General features: G+C 68.1%; 1 protein-coding gene across 4 annotated transcripts in view; it reads left to right on the top strand.

Moving 5' to 3' along the window:
* VAV2 (vav guanine nucleotide exchange factor 2) overlaps positions 1 to 17,776 on the top strand; it is a 102,013-nt gene that overhangs the window by 48,503 nt on the left and 35,734 nt on the right. For all 4 annotated transcript variants that reach the window (XM_054727770.1, XM_054727769.1, XM_054727768.1 and 1 more), the window contains 2 exons: positions 9,942 to 10,000; positions 16,387 to 16,455. In XM_054727770.1, the coding sequence (XP_054583745.1) occupies positions 9,942 to 10,000; positions 16,387 to 16,455 (128 nt within the window). The remainder of the gene's footprint in view (positions 1 to 9,941; positions 10,001 to 16,386; positions 16,456 to 17,776) is intronic.

Below are 17,776 nucleotides of genomic sequence, written 5' to 3'. Positions count from 1 at the left end.
GGAAAGCAGATTGCGGGGCGCTTGAACTGGTGGGCGGATTGATGAACACGCCCTGGAGTACTCACGGGCAGGGGCTGGGGCCCAGGAGCAGTCGCCTCCCCTCTAGCCTCCATCCCCCCATCCTTCAGCCGGGGCTCCTCCCACCTCCCCCAGCCCGTGGGGACCCCTGGAGAGCGGGAGGGCTGGCAGGCCGCGCCAAGCACGGTGCCCTGGCCGTGTGCTCCCTGCCGAGGCCCGTCCGGCTCCTGCCGTTGGGGTCCGGGGGTCCAGGGGCCCCTGTTGGTCTGGAGAAGGGTGAGTGGGCTCTCACGGCCCCTCCTGGGAGTTGTGGGCTGGGAGGGGTCCGGCGGGACAGGGGCTGCTGTTTTTGGACCCAGATCCTTCCCGGAGCCCAGCTGCCCGCGTCTCTGAAAACCTGGCTCCTCCCGGCGCCCCCTCCTTGGGAACGGTGGGCGGTGGGCTCCCCGCAGCTGAGGCCGCTTTGTGCCCCATTCCGAGGGGCCTGTGGGCCTCGCTGCCCCCCCATCACATCCCTGCGGCTTCCTTTACGCTTCCAGGCAGCTCGTTTCCGCAGGGAGTCCCCAGGGCTCCGGTGTGTGTGTGTGTGTGTGAGTGCGCGTGTGTGTGTGTGTGTGTGTGTGTGTGTGTGTGAAGGTCACTTCCCACAGAACAGGCCTGGCAGATGGCCCGCCCTGCCCCCACCCCACAGGGGCACCGCTTGTGCTGGGACCTGCTGTCCTGGGGCCGGGCAGGCGCTGGCTCTGTCCTGAGTGGGCCTGAGCCCAGGGAACCCTCTAAGGACAGCACCCCCACCAGGAGACCCCCCTCTGCAGAAGAGAGAGGCTTGGAGTCCTCGGGGTCTGCCTCGGTCCCACCCGGAGCCTCGGGGTCCCCCGGCTGCAGTCGGCTCTCGGCGTGGCCTGGGGAGGGAAGGCTCCCTCTGGGCCTGAACCGGCTCGGCGGCTCGGACACTGAGCACGCCTGAACCCTGCCCGGGGCAGGTGGTTTTCCGGGGCGCAGCTTTCCGGGGAGCCTGGCAGGCAAGCGGCTGTTGTGCCTGAAGCCGCTCCTCTCCCGTGGCCAGACGCCTGACCTCTGTTGGTAGAACCGCGGGGCGGTTGCTAACTACGTTCCTGGTGGGGGCTGTAGTGAGTGGCCCGGGCTCAGGGCCTGTCTGGTTCCCTGGTCTCCAGGAGGAGGAGGGGTTTGCGCCCACCAGACCCTGACACGGGCCCGGGCGCCCCTCAGGTCGGGGCTGCCCCTCGTCCGGGCGGCCGGAGCTGGTGTGATCCCGGACCAGCTGCCCTCGCTGGGTGGCCGTGGCCGGTTCCGCAGCCTCTGAGTCGGACTCGGCTGCTGAGGGGTTACCGGGGCCCTCTTCCTGGCGGGGAGGCTGGGGGATGAGCAGGGACCCCATCATACGCTGGTCTCAAGGTCCCTGCTTCTGCCGAGCCTGGCGCTGGGCCGGGCAGCGTGTGGACTTGGGCTTGCGATGGGTGGCGGCCTGGCAGCGGCTGAGGGCCCCCTGCAGGCAGTTCCGGGCCTGGTCAGGCTCCCGGCGCTCGCTCGCCGGCTCGTCACGGCACACGTGTGTGGGCCAGGGGAGCCACGAGGCATCCGGAAAGCAGGGTGCAGACCGCAGGTTAGCTCCGCGACCCCACCCGGGAGGTGCCGCCCCGCTCGGGCTCAGCGCCGTCGCCTGTCTGTGTGGGGGGCGGCTGTGCCGTTCTAATCGCTGAGCATCTCGGGGCCTATCTGCTCTGGGGGCCGGCACCCCCCACCCCGGCCCAGTGTCTGTGACGTTCAGCACCCGTGGCTGCACAGCAAAGGACCACAAACCCGCGTTCCTTCTCGCCCGGTTCTGTGTCCCAGGGCCGGGCTCCCTCGGAGGCCCCGGGAGGGTCCCCGCCTCCCAGCTCCTGGGGCTCCCGTGTTCCCGACGGGTGGCTCCTCGCTCTGATCTGCCTCCATTGTCACTGCCTTGGCCTCTCTGTGTCTCTGTCTCTTGTAGGCACACCCGGCACATGGGGTGAAGGCCCCACCCTGATCCTGACCTCGCCGTAACCAATCGCATCTGCAGTGGTCCTTTGCCCAGATATCCCCTGTGAGGTTTTTGGGGGGACACGGATTTGGGGGACCCTTGGACTCAGTACAGACTGCAGCTGGCCATGACAGCTTATTCCGGGACCTGTCCGTGGTGCCAGGCGCTGGCGGGGCCCCCTTGGGGGACTGTGTGGATGGCGCCCGGCTCCGGGCAGGTGCCCACGGCGGCTCGCCCTGCGTTCTTCCTCCTCCCGCTCCTCCCTCACGATCTCTCGGCTCCGGGACCCCGAGTGGGCCGGGCTTCAGCAGGAACAGAGGCGTTTTCTCGGAAGCGACCTGCAGCTTTGTCTGCGCTGCTTCACCTGTTTCCGTACACGCTGTGCGCGGGGGGCCCTCGCCTTGACCTCTGCCTCTGCTGGCACCGCCCGTTGGCCATGTGGGCGGGCATGTGGGCGCAGGGGGCCCGCGCTGAGGCAGCCGAGGAAGGGAGGGCCCGTTCTCCGCTGTGGTCCGTGCGAGCAGCCCGCAGTCCGGGGCCGAGGCCGAGGCGCCCACCCCGTCCCGCGAGAAGGCTGCTGCCTGCTGCACACTCCCTTCACCCCCCAGGCCTCAGGTCCAGGCACCTCCTCCAGGAGGCCTTCCCTGATCTCCCCGCCCACTCAGTGAGGCCCTGCCGCGGCTCCCACCCCGCTGGCTGGCCTGTCCTTGCCCCACAGCACGGAGCCCAGAGGGTCCTGTGAGATGCAGAGGCCTCCGGTGGCTCTGTCCCGAGCACTGGGCTTGCTGCGTCCTAGCTGCTCCCCGAATGCTGTTGCGCACACAGACGAGGAGCGAGGACCCCTCGGCAGGCGGCTGTGGTCCCCACGTCACAGACGAGGGCCCGGGACCCCAGGAGCTCAGGCCATCGCTGGGATGGTGGGACCGTGGGCAGCGGGGGCCAGCCCGTGTGGGACATCGAGCCTGGCACCCGCCCCTCCTAGGCTGTGCCCGGGCCCGGAGCTGGGACAGGGTCCCCACCCCCGCTCCCTCCTGCAGGGAGTCCAGGGCTGACTCACCGCCTCCATCCCTGTGGGTCTTGGGCGGCGCCCGCTCTGGGGAGAGGGTCTCTCTCGTACCGAGAGCGCGACGCGGGCAGGAGGCCGGCGGGACCTCCGTACCAGGGCCAGCGCTGTCCTTGCCCCCATGCCGCCCCCCAGGCCCTGCTGACCTCTTTGGAAACCTGCCGCCGGATGGAGACGCCTGGCGTGGGCAGTGGGCAGTGGGCAGTGGGCAGTGGCTGCGGCTAAGGGCGGGCTCCCGGGCGTGGCTTCCTGGGCATTTTCCCGGGCTGGTGTGGGGGGGGCTGGCGGGCTGGGCCCTGCAAGGCCGCTGGGCAGCTGTGACAGGAGGACCGCGGACCGGGGCCTGAGCGCAGGGTTCTCTCTCACCTCCGGAGGCGGGGACTCTGAGGGGCCCAAATGGTGGGGTCCGGGGTGGGGGGGGGCCTCTCCTGGTTTGCAGTGGCCGCCTTCTCACCTGGGGACTCACCTTCCGTGTCTCCTTATGAAGACACTGGTTCCATTCACAGGACACAGGAACACACAGCCCAACTCGCCCTCACCTGCTGGCCCTGTGCAGGGGCCGCCCGCCTCTGCCGTGACACGGGCTGGGGAGAAGGCATGGGGCACCGTGCCCCTGCCCCGGAGCTGCGGGTGCTCCGGCCTCACCAGCTCCCCCCGGGCCCGGAGCAAGGAGCTGACCTGGCGGGAGAGTCCCGCGCTCGCCGTGAAAGCCGGGTTCCTAAGCCATCGCGTCCGAGACGGGTGCCGCCTGAAAAGCTGCCGCCGCCAGCTGAGATACAATGTCTGTTCTCCTTCCCGTTAAAGTGGCCGTTAGTCAGCAGCTCGGAGACCCACCGCCTCTGCAGGCGGTGGCTGCTGTCACTCTCTCCTGTTAGAAAGCGGGTTTGACGGATCGTGGTGGCTGGGAGCCCGGAGCGGATGCGCCAGAAATGCCGTGGGAGGGGGTTCTGGGGAGACGCTTAGCCAGGAGGCTGAACTGTTCTTCTGGCCGATTCCTCTTTAAGGGCACTTGGCACGAATCAACCATCCAGGTTCTCAGCCCTCTCTGCTGCTGCGGGCAGGTGACCACTCTGACCCTCGGTGTCTTTGTCTGACTATCTTGGGTGGTTGATGATTCGGTGAGGCCGCGGGGTAACTTCTGAGCCCAGTGCCAGGCTCACGGTCAGAGTTCAGGCTTGAGGTCAGAGTTCAGGCTGGAGGTCAGGGCTCAGGCTCAAGGTCAGAGTTCAGGCTGGAGGTCAGGGCTCAGGCTGGAGGTCACTTCAGCTCAGTTCACTCCAGGAGGCTCCTGGTGCGCCTGGTGCTGTGAGCGCTGCTCTGGGCTCTGACTCGGCCGGTTTGTCCAGGAAATGGTTGTGTGCCCAGGGCTGCGGGTCCCCAGCATCTGGGGGCTGGGGCGTGGCTGTCCTCTGGCAGATTGCCGCCACCCCAGCACCGATTCTAGGCACCCTGAGGACTGGAGGGGCAAACAGAATCCATCCCATTTCTGGCAACTTTTCACGCCCGTGGGAGGCTTTTCACACCTCAGTGCTGATGCAGACGGCCGGGCTCAGTTTCTTCACCTGGGAAATGGGAGGACGGCCCCGACTCCCCAGGGGTGTGGTGGGGCCGAACTCCACGGGCTGAGTCGGGATCCAGTGTGCCGGCCAGAGGCGGGCTGGGCTGGGGCGGCCGGGCCCACTTGGGAGCCAGCTGTGAGGACCCTGCTTCCTGGCCCTGGTTCAGGGTCCACACAGGGAGAGGGGAGGGCGAGGTTCCAGGTGGGCCTGGGCTCTGCCCGCCCCGTGCTGTCTGCGCGGCCTTTAGCATCCCAGGCCCGGGCGCCACGGGGCGGCTTGGGGGATTCCGGCACCTTCCGGGGCTGTGACTCACGGGGCAGCAGACCTGTGTCTGGTTAGAGGCTGCGACTGGATCAGAGAGGGGACAAGCTGCTGCTTGCGTTTCACACCTTTATCCCACCCACCTTCTCCCCTGCCACGGGGGAGGGGCCTCCGCAGGCAGCCAGCCTGGGGCAGCTGCTGGAGGGAACTACGGTGATGGAGGGGCGGGGAGGGCAGGAGTGAGGTGCATTCACAGAGGCTGCCCGGCAGGCTCCCCAAAGCCCGTGTTGGTGGGACCCCAGGGCCCCACTTAGCCCTGCTCCTGATGCCTGAGGGTGAGGTTTGTGGTCCTGTCGCCCCCGTCAGCCTCATCCAGAGTGGAGGCCGGCCTGCGGGGCCGGGGAGGGTGCGGGGCGGTCCAGACGGGCAGGCAGCTGGGTTCGCCCGGGCCTGTGCCCGCACTTCCCCTCGAGGCCCCTTTGGTTTGAGTGACATGTTTTCATGCCGGGACTCCGGGGAGAGGCCGCCCCGGGGGGTGGACACCCGCAGACAGTCCTTTCCGAGCACAGCCCCGACGTCAGAAACACGGGGAAGGAAGAGGAGCCGCCGCCGACATTTCGTGTTGCCGCCGGCGCTCTTAACGAGCTCGTGTTTTTAGAAATCAGGCCTCTCCCTCCTGCGTGTTTTCCAACCTGTTTTTTCCTGATGGTGTTGATGGGTGTGTTGTCGCAATAAATCCCTCCCACGAGGACACCGGCTCAGGATTCCCCCGTGTGGGCGCGCCGAGCTCTTCATTTCTCTGCATTTCTCCGCCGGCGCCGCCAGCTCTGCGCCTGTCTGTGAACGCTGCAGTGACTGCGTCTGGACCTAATTGTTCCGCGCACCCGCGTGGGCCCGCGGCATTGTCTTTGACGCCGTCCTAAGGCCCCGCCTGCAGAGCGCCCCAGCCCCATCCGGCAGGGAGCAGGGTCCCGCAGCCCGCGGCCTGCCCGCCCCCTGCCCCCCCACCCCCGCAGCATGCGCGGCCGGGAACCGCCTGGCGGAGCTCCCTCCAGCGGGCGCCCCTGGAGCCTTCCTCGTGCAGGGACCCTCTGAGCGGTGCTGGGCGGTGAGGCCTCCGGAATGTTCTCCCAGCACCCCCACACAGGTTGGCAGCGGTGTTCAGGCCCGCACAGCCCCTGGCCCAGAGCTGGCCCTGAGCCCTGACCCAGGACGAGGGGACCTTAAGGCTGTGGCTTCAGGGCTGGACCCCGAGCTCCACGACCTGCACCTCTGGCTCGCGGGGGGAGCTCCAGCAGGGACGCTGCACCCTGGGTCCCAGGTCCTGCCGGCCCGTCAGCCGGAGCCGGAGCCTGAGCAGAGCCTGTGAGGCGTGGGGCGGAACCGGCAGTGGCACAGCCGGGCGGGGAGCTGCTCCCGGCCCAGAGAATGGGGTGCTCCCCACACCTGCCCCCCAGGGCTTGCTGCGGCCACCCCGGTCACCCTGCCCCTCGGGACGTGTCCTCAGCCCACCTGCCGCCTCCCTGCCCGGCAGGACCAGAAGCTGAGTTTCCGGCCGGCAGGGGGGCGCTGCCCGGTCTCGGGCCCGCGGGGCCAGCAGCCCAAACGCCGACAGCCTGTTGCTCGTCGGAGGAGGCAGTGACCCCCCTGCCCCCCTCCCCCAGTGCAGGGCCCTGGGAGCCCCATCCGGCTCTGGGCTTGGGGTCCGCACTGGACGCTGCTCTGCCCTGGGCCCCACCCCTTAGCGTCCTGCAGTCCAGACCACGTGTCCTTTCTGCAGACGTCCTTCCTGCCCACGCCGCTGGGCCCCCCACCCAGCTCCTCTCGGCACCCCGGCGTCGCAGGCCACCCCGAGATGGACAGTGCCGGGACCAGCCGGCCGCACATCCGAGCCACGTGGGGCCTTAAACATACATGCAGGTTCCGGGGCCCCCTCTCACTCGGAGCCGGGGGCTGGGGTGCATTCTGAAGGTCCCCCTGTAATGTGAGGGGCCTGCTGGTGTCCCGGGACCCAGACCTGGTAGAGAGCCAGGGTCCGTGCTGGCCACGCTGGTGGGGGCGGGCCCAAGGCCTCAGACCCCAATGTTCCCCTCAGGGCTGTCACCTCCACCCCTCGTCCCCTCACCAGCATTAAAGGAGCCGTGACATTCAAGGCCACGTGAGGCGGGTGGGGGTGGGGGCGGGGAGGGCCTTCGGGGAACAGCGCAGGCAGCAGCTTTGGGGGGCACCAGGCAGGCCTGCTCCTGCCCCCTGGCCTCCCCGCCTGCCCCCATGCCCCTCGCACACGGCCCTTCGCTGGCCCGGAATGAAGCTCCGTGGGCACAGGTGGTGCTGGTCCCGTGGGGGCGGGGGGCAGGGACGGGGAGGGGGCAGCCGTGTGTCTCCATTTCATTCATTAACTGCGGGAAGATGAGACGTGGAGATAAAAGTGGGAAAATGTCATCCTTTGACATTTACGTTTTCAGAGGCGCTGGCAGGCGGAGTGGGAGGTTTTAGATCCTCTCCCCGGGCGACGGCTCCGGGGAAGCCGGGCGCCCTGCGGGGCGGTGCTCCCTGCGCCGGGTCCTTTCACGAGGGGCCACGCCACGCCCCAGCTCCCCCCACGGCGGTGTTGGGGCTCCCGTTTGCCCCCAGCCCCCCGAGCGGGGTTTCCTGTGGCTCCAGGCAGCACACAGCCCCGCGGGGCGAGGGACGGGCCTCGGGCGGAGCCGGGCACCCGGCACCGGCTCCCTGCTTAAGGAGCTGCCCTGTCGGGCGGGAACCAGAGCCGAGCCCTTTACACACCGCCGGGGCCGAGTCCAGCCGGAGCCGTGGCCGTGAAACCGGGGCTGCGGCTGCTGTGGTCACAGCCGCTGGAGGAGCCCCTGCGCCGGGACCAGGAGCTCGGGGCGCAGACCGTCCGCCCGGCTCGCGCTGCGGCCGCTCCTCCCCGTGCGAAGCCGCGCCCCTGCCCTGGCTCCAGGTCGGCAGATGGTCTTGTCTCCGGGTCCACGCTGACCCAGGCTGGTGCCCGGCTGCTCTGCAGGGGGCCCAGCTGCGTCTGGCTCGTCGGGGAGGAGTGTGCCCGTTGATGAGTGCTGTCTGCCCGGTGGGCATCGGACGGGGCGGTTCCCCGCCCCACGGTCTCCAAGCCCCATCGTCCGCCAGCCCTCCCAGCTCTAGCAGGGCCAGCTTGTCGGATGGCCGGAAGGGCACCAGCAATGTTGCTCTGGTTTTGTTCTCTGGAACTATTTGCCAGTCTCACACGCCAAGAAAAACAGCCCGGGCCGAGTTGCTTGTAAAGGATCCCTCAGAGCGCCGGGCCGGGAGCCGGCTGGGCGGCCCCATCATGCGCGAGGGAGTCTGGTCTGAGAGCACCGACGGGGCCTGCCACCCTCAGGTTCACGGCTTCCGCGCGCCGGCCCCTGAGACAGAACCACGCACGGCTGCTGGCCGGGTCTGCCGCCTCGCGGGCTGAGAAAGGGCCCTCTGTACGGGTTGGGGGTCTCCCCGAGCCTTTAAGCAGTTGCTGTAGCAGGAGGGCAGCCTGAAAGGACGGCGGAGGGATGGGTCCCAGCCGCGGGGCCTTGGTGGGGGACCTGCCTTCGGTTTTCCTGTCTCCCCAGTGTGCACGGCAGGCCAGGCCTTGGAGGGGCGCGAGGGTGGCCCGGGGCGAGGCTCCTCCAGGCCTGTTGGGCTCCCCTCCTGGGACACCCCGCACTCAGCAGGGGGGTCTGTGAATTTAGCAGCCGGCCGCCAGGGGTCGTGTCCAGGTTCCCTTTCCCCAGATGCACCCATGTGTGCGCACGCACACGCTCGCATACGTGGACAGGCACTTCAGCTCTTATGCACACTCAAGCTCACATGAAGCATGCACGCACTCACGAACATACATGCACACGCGCAGTGCACACACTTCGGCTCTTATGCCCACTCAAGCACGCAGGCACACATGAGCACACACACATGAACTCGTGCTCGCACAATGGCGTCTCCAAGGTGAGGCCGCCGCCGCCCCCCTGGCGCCGGTAAATCCTGTACCGAACCGCGAGCAGCTTCTTGCTGTGCTGGTGTGTGTTAAACTCTGCTCCGGGGTCAGCCACCTCCCTCTCCCTGCCTCGGTTTCCCCACAGTGCGGAGCCCATGCCTGCTAGCTGCCCGTCGTGTTGAAGATTGTGGAATATGCCCTAGCTGGTTTGGCTCAATGGATAGAGCGTCGGCCTGCAGACTGAGGGGTCCCCGGTTTGATTCCAGCCAAGGGCACATGCCTGGTTGTGGGCTCGATCCCCAGGAGGCAGCCGATCAATGATTCTCTCTCATCACTGATGTTTCTATCTCTCTCTCCCTCTCCCTTCCTCTCTGGAATCAATAAAATACGTTAAAAAAAATTTTTGGAATAACCGCACCGGGACTTGCGGGGCCGGGGTGGGTGGGAGCTGTGTGTCTGGGGCAGGCTGGCCGGAGCACGGGGCGGGGCCGCCCAGGGAGGAGTGGCCGAGGTCGTCCCTGAGCCCGTCACAGCTCCCTTTTGGACACAGCTGCTGGTCTGGGGCACCGCCAGGACCCCCGCCCGCACTCTGAACCCGCACCGGCCGCGGGCAGCCCTCGGAGGGCAGTGCACCCGGTGACCGATTCTGCACAATGAGGGCAAAACAGGCGTCAGCCTAAGTACCAGCTCCCGTGTCTCCCCCGAGGGTGAAGGGCGGGGGACAGCCCTCCGCTTCTACCAGCCCTTGCCTTGCCGCTTTATTTCATTTTATCTTAAATATGTATATGTTTATTGACTTCAGAGAGGAAGGGAGAAAGAGATAGAAACATCAGTGATGAGTGAGTCATTGATCGGCTGCCTCCTGCACGCCCCCTAATGGGGATCGGGCCTGCAACCCGGGCCTGTGCCCTTGGCTGGAATTGAACCCGGGACCCTTCAGTCTGCAGGCCGACGCTCTCTCCACGGAGCCGAGCTGGCGAGGGCTGCATGACCGCCTTCCGGAGACTTCTGTTTCCTGTGACTGACGAGCCTCTTTTCTGTCGTCCCCAGGTCATCTCCGCCGTGTCCAGGCTGTCCCTGCACAATGTGGCCCAGAACAAAGGGATCCGGTAAGCACCCCCCCCCTCCTGGCACAGGCCCGCCCCCTCCACCTGCCCCGCCCCCCAGCCCTGTGAATTTTCCACGTGTTTCGAGTCCCCTGTTGGCCGCGCTGGCAGGGCGGGGAGGCGGGGGAGGCGGCTGCCCGCACGCACCAGGGAAACCTCGCAGGCATGCTGCTGATGGCTGCGAAATCCGTTTCGATTTAGGCAATCAGGTGAACAAATTAGTCCTTTCACAGATCGTTGCCCGCGTGTGTGCGCTCTGCACGCGCCAGAAGCGGGGGCTCCGTGGGAATGAGGGAGCTGGTGGTGGTTTGTAGTGACGGGCAGGGCACGGGGACCGCCCACCTGGGCCTCAGGTCTCCCGGCAGGACCCTCTCTGCTTGGTGTCCGTTCTGCTCAGGATCCTGTCCCCCCCGCGGTCTGGCGTCTCACCTCTGACACGTGGAGGGGCTCACGGGGGGCGGGGGGAGGGCAGCCCCACATGGCAGCTGCTCATTGTGGGTTCTGGCCCTCAGATCAGGGTCCGAGAGACAGCGGCATGGGGACCGGGTTCCAGATTCAGTAGGGATGGGCCTTTTTTGAATCCCGGGAGGACGGGCCAGCAGGGGGAGTGACAGGCCTGGGAGGGGGGAACAGCTCCCCTTGTTTGAGGCTGGTTGGACTCTGGGAGGGGGCCTTATCCTGGTGTTGTCCGTGGGGGACACCGCCCCCCTGCAGGCTGGGGGTCCCAGGACCACGGCTCGGGGGGACCTGGGCCAGCCTAGCTGCCCCTCAGTGGGGCTGTTTGCCCAGGTTCAGCGTCACCCAGATGTTAGGGGGCCCACCTGCTGGATCTCAGGGGACTTAGACATTCCATTGAATTGAGGATTTTTGCTTTTTGTTTTTTTTTTAAAGAAGGAATTCTTTTTAAAAAAAAATATATTTTATTGATTTTTTACAGGGAGGAAGGAGAGGGATAGAGAGTTAGAAACATTGATGAGAGAGAAACATCGATCAGCTGCCTCCTGCACACCTCCTACTGGGGATGTGCCCGCAACCAAGGTACATGCCCTTGACCGGACTCGAACCTGGGACCCTTCAGTCCACAGGCCGACACTCTATCCACTGAGCCAAACCAGTTTAAGGCCTTTTGTTTTTTTAAAAATATGTTTTTATTGATTTCAGAGAGGAAGGAATAGGGAGAGAGAGAGAAACATCCATGAGGAGAGAGAACCATGGATCGGCTGCCTCCTGCACGCCCCACACTGGGAATGGAGCCTGCAACCCGGGCCTGTGCCCCGACCGGGACTCGAATCCTGACCTCCTGGTTCCTAGGTCGATGCTCAACCACAGAGCCAGGCCGGCCGGGCTGTGTTTTGTTGTTAATGTCAGACACGGGTGGGCTGTGTCACAGCGTTTCTAAACTCGAGAGTGAACACAGACCCGCGAGTGTCTGCAGCCTCAGGTGTGAAGGACAACGGCCCAGGAACGCCGCCCGCACCCGCCCCCGCGCTGGAGTGTGACGGGTGTGGGGCCGGCGGTCCCAGCAGTTCCTCATCGCGTCCACGCTCCACCGTCGTCGGCAGGGGCGAGGCTCAGTCATTCCCTCGCTCTTCCAGGTGGTGCTGGGTGTGATCTCCAAGTTCTTCCAGCGTTCTCCCCGCGCCGGCCCGGGGCCGGGACCCTGTTATGTTCCTGGGGGCGGCATAGCCGGCCTGACTGCACGGACGTGGTTGCGCTGACGCCTCGGCCCTCCTCGGTGCCGGTCCAGGCTCTCCCGGTGCCGGTCCAGGCACTCTCCCGGTGCCGGTCCAGGCTCTCTCCCGGTGCCGGTCCAGGCTCTCCCGGTGCCGGTCCAGGCTCTCCCCCGGTGCCGGTCCAGGCTCTCCCGGTGCCGGTCCAGGCTCTCCCGGTGCCGGTCCAGGCTCTCCCGGTGCCGGTCCAGGCTCTCTCCCGGTGCCGGTCCAGGCTCTCCCGGTGCCGGTCCAGGCTCTCCCGGTGCCGGTCCAGGCTCTCTCCCGGTGCCGGTCCAGGCTCTCTCCCGGTGCCGGTCCAGGCTCTCTCCCGGTGCCGGTCCAGGCTCTCCGGTGCCGGTCCAGGCTCTCTCCCAGTGCCGGTCCAGGCTCTCCCGGTGCCGGTCCAGGCTCTCCCGGTGCCGGTCCGGGCTCTCCCGGTGCCGGTCCGGGCTCTCCCGGTGCCGGTCCGGGCTCTCCCGGTGCCGGTCCAGGCTCTCTGTCCCGAGGCCCAGGCGGTCCCACCCCCTCTGCAGCCCCCAGGCCCCAGTTTCCCGGGGGCTTTGCCGCTGGTGCTGAGACCCTGGGTGGCGTAGGGTGTGGAGAGGACTCCATAGCGGCCCTGCGTCTGTCCCAGTGCGTGTCCTGCCCTCCGATGGGCGTCACGGCCCCTGGAATTGGGTGGTGTCCTCGCTCCTGGTCTTCCTGCCCCTGTGGACCCCTCTCCCGTGGCCCCTGCGGACCCCTCTCCCGTGGCCCCTGTGGACCCCTCTCCCATGGCCCCTGCACCCCAACAGGCCTGCACCCAGCCCAAACTACTCTCCGATGCAGGTGCTTCACCAGCCGTGGGCAGAAGCCCCTGGCCCTGGGCCCTGAGCCCGCAGATGGGGTCCCCTCTGCCCGCAGCCCCTGGGACAGGCCCTCCGCCACCCCGCAGCCCGCCCTGTGAGCTCGGGCCGGCGGCACTGCTCTGCGCTGCCCCGCAGCACAGCAGGAGTCAGGATCAGCGTGGGGGGCGGAGGGGTGTCCACAGGCATCCGGGGCCCCAGCACCTTGCCGAGCGCCCACGGGGCTCTCCCGTTCAGAGCCTTGCGCGGGGCCGCTAATTAGCGAAAGGCTTTACTTCAGCCAAACCCACACCCCAAGCCCGCAGCCCGGCCCGATCGCTTCTTCCTCTCACGGCTGGATGGAGCCCAACGCGCTCCTTTAAAAAATGGTCATTTCCCAGCACCTGTGCTTGGCATAATGAGCTGGTTTTCCATCAGAGCCCAGTTGTACTTCTCAGAGGCGATGAATGGGAGGCTTGATCCAGAGTCCCACCCTGGTGCCGCCGGGGGGTCGGGGGGTCGGCGGTGAGGCGGGGGTGGCCCGTGTCAACCCGTCGGGCTCAGCGTGGGGGACGCAGGTCCCTGTGGAACCCGGAGCTGGTCCTGCAGACGAGGGACGTCCTCCTCCATGACAGCGGGGAGGCCGGGGAGGGAGGGGGTGGCAAGGGCGGGGCTGGGAGTGAGGCTGAGAGGTGAGGCCAGGAGCCCCCGCCGGGGACCTGGGGCAGGGCGGCTCTGGGGCCGCGAGAGAGCGGCCGGGCCCCTGGGCGGTCTTGAGCGACGTCTGTCCTCCGGTGGAGGCCGGGGTCAGCGGTGGAGAGACTGGACTCCCAGCCCCCCGTGCCCGGGACTCCCTTTTCCAGTTTGAAGAGAATTCTAGAACGTCAGACACACCCAGATGCGGATCCGAGCGCGGCAGCACACTCGGGGCCGGGCAGTGGCAGCCTCTGTGCCAGGCTGGCCGTCGAGACCGCCCCGTCTTCCCGCTGCCGGAGGGGGGCGCCTTCACCCCTGAGGCTCCCGTGGTGACGGACCGAACGGGGGATAAGTCAGCCTGTGGCCGGGGGCGTCCCCTCGTTTGGCCCCCACGGGGTTGCCTTTGTCTCCAGGGGCCGGGGTGCCCTGAAGCCCCATGCAGAGAGCGAGGAAAGCCGTCACAGGTGGGGGTGCGCCCGTGCCCAGCCACCCCCAGGGCCGCCTCCGCTGCTGGCCCGCGCCGTCCCGAGGGCCGAGGTCCAGGACTGCGCTCCCCGGGCCGAGCCGGACCCCCCGGTGCACGGTGGGAGGGCTGCAGACCGGCCCGTCCTCACGCAGGCTCGGGGTGCCCGCAGCCAGGACGCGCAGCACGCAGCCCGCCGTCCCGGGAGGGTGGGAGGGTGCAGCTTGTCCTGCCTGGTGCTTCCCCGCGTGGCCCTCTTGGGAGCAGCCCTGGCTCCAGGCTGGCTCTGCCGCTTCCTGCCTGGTCTCCGGGGCCACTGTCACCCCGTCTCTGAGCCTTGGTGCCCACCTTGTGGGCGGTTGTGGTCAGTGACTGGAGGAAACCTGGGGAACACCCCCCCCCCCCCCCCATATCCCGAGGCTTCCCTGACCCTCCTTTGCGAGTCCAGGGGCGGCTTGGGTTTACCTTGTGCCCTGCCATCTGGGTGAGTGGGCCCCGCCCTCACCTCTGACCCCACCCACCTCTGGGCAGCAGGTGCTGAGTCGGGGCTGCCCAGAGCGCCCGGGAAGCTGGCCGCTTTGCTCACCGGGGCCCACGGATCTGCATTGCGCCTGGACCGCGATGCCAGAGGCCACCGCGCTCGACCAGCGATGCTGCTGTGCCAGGGCTGGGACGGGCGGTGGGTGCAGGCAGGCAGGCCCTGGTTTGCCCCTTGTCCTGTGGATCCAGGCCTTAGGGCTCCGGGAATGGGGCTGCCGTGGGACGCTTCATCGCCCGGGAGACGCAGGGAAGTCGGGCAGGGAGAAGGTGGCCTCCGCTGGGTCATCCCGTACTCCCTGCACCTGCACAGGACCCCGCCGGCCCCCAGAACCCTGAGCAGGGGCCCCTCTTGTCCCCAGATGCCGTGCTTACTCAGATCCGCTTTCGACACGTTTCCGTGGAGTCAGCAGCGAGAACTGGACGCCCGCGGCACATCGCGTGTCTGACTCACGCCTGTGCCCGATGCAAAGGCAGACAAGCCCGCGGCCGAGCCCCAGCGCCGCCGGCTGTGCGACTGGGGAGCAGGGGGGGCGGGAGCAGCTGGGGCCCTGCTCTGCCACTGCCGCCTCCCCGGGCCCCGGGGCCACTCCGGGAGCGGAGCGTGGACGAGGGGAGGGAAGGGAAGGCTCTTGGCTTCCAGTAGCTGCCCGAGTGCCCGGGCTGTGGTGCCAGCTCACGCCCACGGCTGCCTGTGGGGGGCGGTCTGGGGCCTCAGGGGCACCCTCGGGGCAGAGTGGGGGGCTGCGGGCAGGAGGCGGCCTTCCGCCCCGTGGCTGGCGGCTCTGGAACCTGGGGCAGAGCTGCCATCGGCCTGTCGTCCACCCATCCCTGTGTCCGTTTCCTCGAGGGTCAGCCGTCACTCTCCTGGCCTGGCACACGCGAGCTCGGACTCCGTAACCCGGGCCAGGGCTGGGGGACCGGGGCTCCACCCGTCACAGACAGTTGGGAAGTGTTTTGTGCAGGGAGCGTGAGTGGCTTCCTGTGGGTGGAAATGGGGGGACACGAGGCCCAGCCTGAGGGCTGGGGGAAGCCGTGCGGGGCGCTGGCTGTCCAGGCCTGGCTCCCGGGGGCCCCGCTGGCCCGTGAGGCCTTCCTGCAGGCCCGGGGTGAGCTCTGTGACACCTTCTTGTCCCCTGGGGCACGCATCCCGAGTGTCTGTGTGGGCAGAGCCTACGGGGTTTCCTGCCTGGCCCGGCAGCGTCCCCCGGGCAGCGTCCCCCGGGCAGCGTCCCCCGGGCAGCGTCCCCCGGGCAGCATCCCCTGGGCACCGTCCCCCAGGCAGTGTCCCCCGGGCAGCGTCCCCCGGGCAGAGGCCAAGACCAGGGAGGGAGGCGCCAAGGGCTCCCCGCCCCCCGGTCACACAGCACCCAGGATCACACAGCCCCCAGATCACACAGCCCCCCCCGATCACACAGCCCCCAGGATCACACAGCACCCAGGATCACACAGCCCCCAGGTCACACAGCCCCCAGGTCACACAGCCCCCAGGATCACACAGCACCCAGGATCACACAGCCCCCAGGTCACACAGCCCCCCAGGATCACACAGCACCCAGGATCACACAGCCCCCCAGGTCACACAGCCCCCAGGTCACACAGCCCCCAGGTCACACAGCACCCAGGATCACACAGCCCCCAGGATCACACAGCCCCCAGGTCACACAGCCCCCAGGTCACACAGCCCCCAGGATCACACAGCCCCCCAGGTCACACAGCCCCCAGGTCACACAGCCCCCAGGTCACACAGCGGCTGAGCGGAGCAGAGCCGGGGTTGAACCTGGGTCTGGGACCTGCAGAGGCCTTGCTCTTACCCCCCCGCCGAGTCTCTCCTTAGATGAAGGCGTCGGAGGCGGTGGGGTCTCTGTTGGCTTCTGGCCTGTGCTCTCTCCAGGGTCTGGGGGGTCGGGGCCGGGGGCAGCAGGCTGGGTTAGGGTTAGGGTTAGGGTTAGTGAGGGGATGGCACGGGGGCTCCTGCCCGGGGTGGAGGGACCGCAGGGGAGCAGGCCCGCGCCCCACGCAGCCTGGCAGAGCCCGCTGAGCGTGGTGCGGAGCTGGGCTGAGTGCAGGGGAGAGCCGGGGGGAGGTGACGGGATTAAGCAAAATCATTCCCGGCCCAACAGACACCTGCTCACCTCACTCCTCTCTCTCCCGCAGGCCCTTCCCCTCGGAGGAGACGGCGGAGAACGACGATGACGTGTACCGCAGCCTGGAGGAGCTGGCCGAGTGAGGACCGGGGAGGACTGGACCGAGGGAGGGCGGGGGAAGGGGGGAGGGGGAGGGAGGGGGGAGGGAGGGTACCCACCGAGGCCTCAGAGCCCCGCCCAGGACACCTGCCAGTCCTGAGGGCCCCGTGTGGGTCCCCCCAGCAGGTTGGGAGAGAGTGAGTGGGAGGGTCTGTTCTCTCAAACATGAGCCTTTCTGCACCACCCCCCCTCGTTCTCGAAGGCTCCCGGCGTGTCTGGAGGTGCCATGGGGGGTCTTCCTCCCCAGGCCTCTTGTCGGGGAGCCTCTTTTTTCAGAGCCGCAGCGAGAGCTGGGCCGCCTGGACGGGGCTGGGCTGGGAGGTTCTTAGCCCGGTGCTGTGTTGGGGGGTTGTTGGGGGATGTGGGTGTCCCTGGAGCCAGGGCCCCTGGAGCCCGAGCCACAGCACAGGCAGTGGGTGGGTCCAGCGTGGCCTCTGGCCCGTCAGGGCGGGCGCGGGGCTGAGACCAGGCCACCTGAGGCCCAGGGGTCCCCCTTCTCTGGGCGGCCCGTCCTGTGGCTGTGTGTCTACTTCCTTCCTCTCTCCGAGGGCTTCCTCAGGCGTCCACACGCAGCCCCGCCTGGCCATCCTCCTGGGCCGGTTCACCCTACAGTCCCCCCCACCCCACCCGGGACCAACAGGAGCCTGAAGAGGTCGCCCGGCTGCGGGGTCACTGTGGCAGGGGTGGGACCGTGTGGCCTGCGCTCAGGGCGGGGCCGCTTCCCTGGGGGGCAGTGGCCGGAGGAGGAGGGGTGCCCATCCTGCAGGAGGGAGCCTGAGCCCTGGGTGGCCGGCCCCTCCTGGCTCCTGAGCCGGCTGGCACGGCCCCTGGGCCAGGCGGGGAACCCCGCACGCTTCCTGCGACCGGCGCCTCCTTCCTGCCTGGCCCGGATGAGCCGCTGTCCCTGTGGGAGACTCTGAGCGTCTCTCTCTCCACCTGCAGCACAGGCCGGGGTGGGAGCCAGCCGTGGCCGCCCGCCCCACCCACATCCCCGCGGCCTCCCGGGTGTGGGGCCGGGCCGGTACCTTTAGCAGGAGCCTGTCTCTTTAAAGCAACACGAGCCACTCAAAACTCCGGTGTGGGCACAGCTGGCGGCGAGGTCCTGTGATTGTGGGAACGAGACACCAGTGGGAGAGGCTGCCACGGCCCCTGTTCCTGAGCCTGGGCGGCCGGGCCCTGCAGCGACCCCACTGGGAGGCCTGGAGCTCTTCGGGGCGCCTGGTCGACCCCATGTGGGTGAGAGGGCGGGAGAGCAGCCTGGAGGGAGACAGGGGCCTGGGGTCCATGTGAGCCACAGCCGG

Source organism: Eptesicus fuscus, chromosome 15 (assembly GCF_027574615.1).
Source record: "Eptesicus fuscus isolate TK198812 chromosome 15, DD_ASM_mEF_20220401, whole genome shotgun sequence".
NCBI lineage: Eukaryota > Metazoa > Chordata > Mammalia > Chiroptera > Vespertilionidae > Eptesicus > Eptesicus fuscus.
The sequence above is the reverse complement of the archived record's forward strand: the minus strand, read 5'-3'. Positions and strand labels throughout refer to the sequence as shown.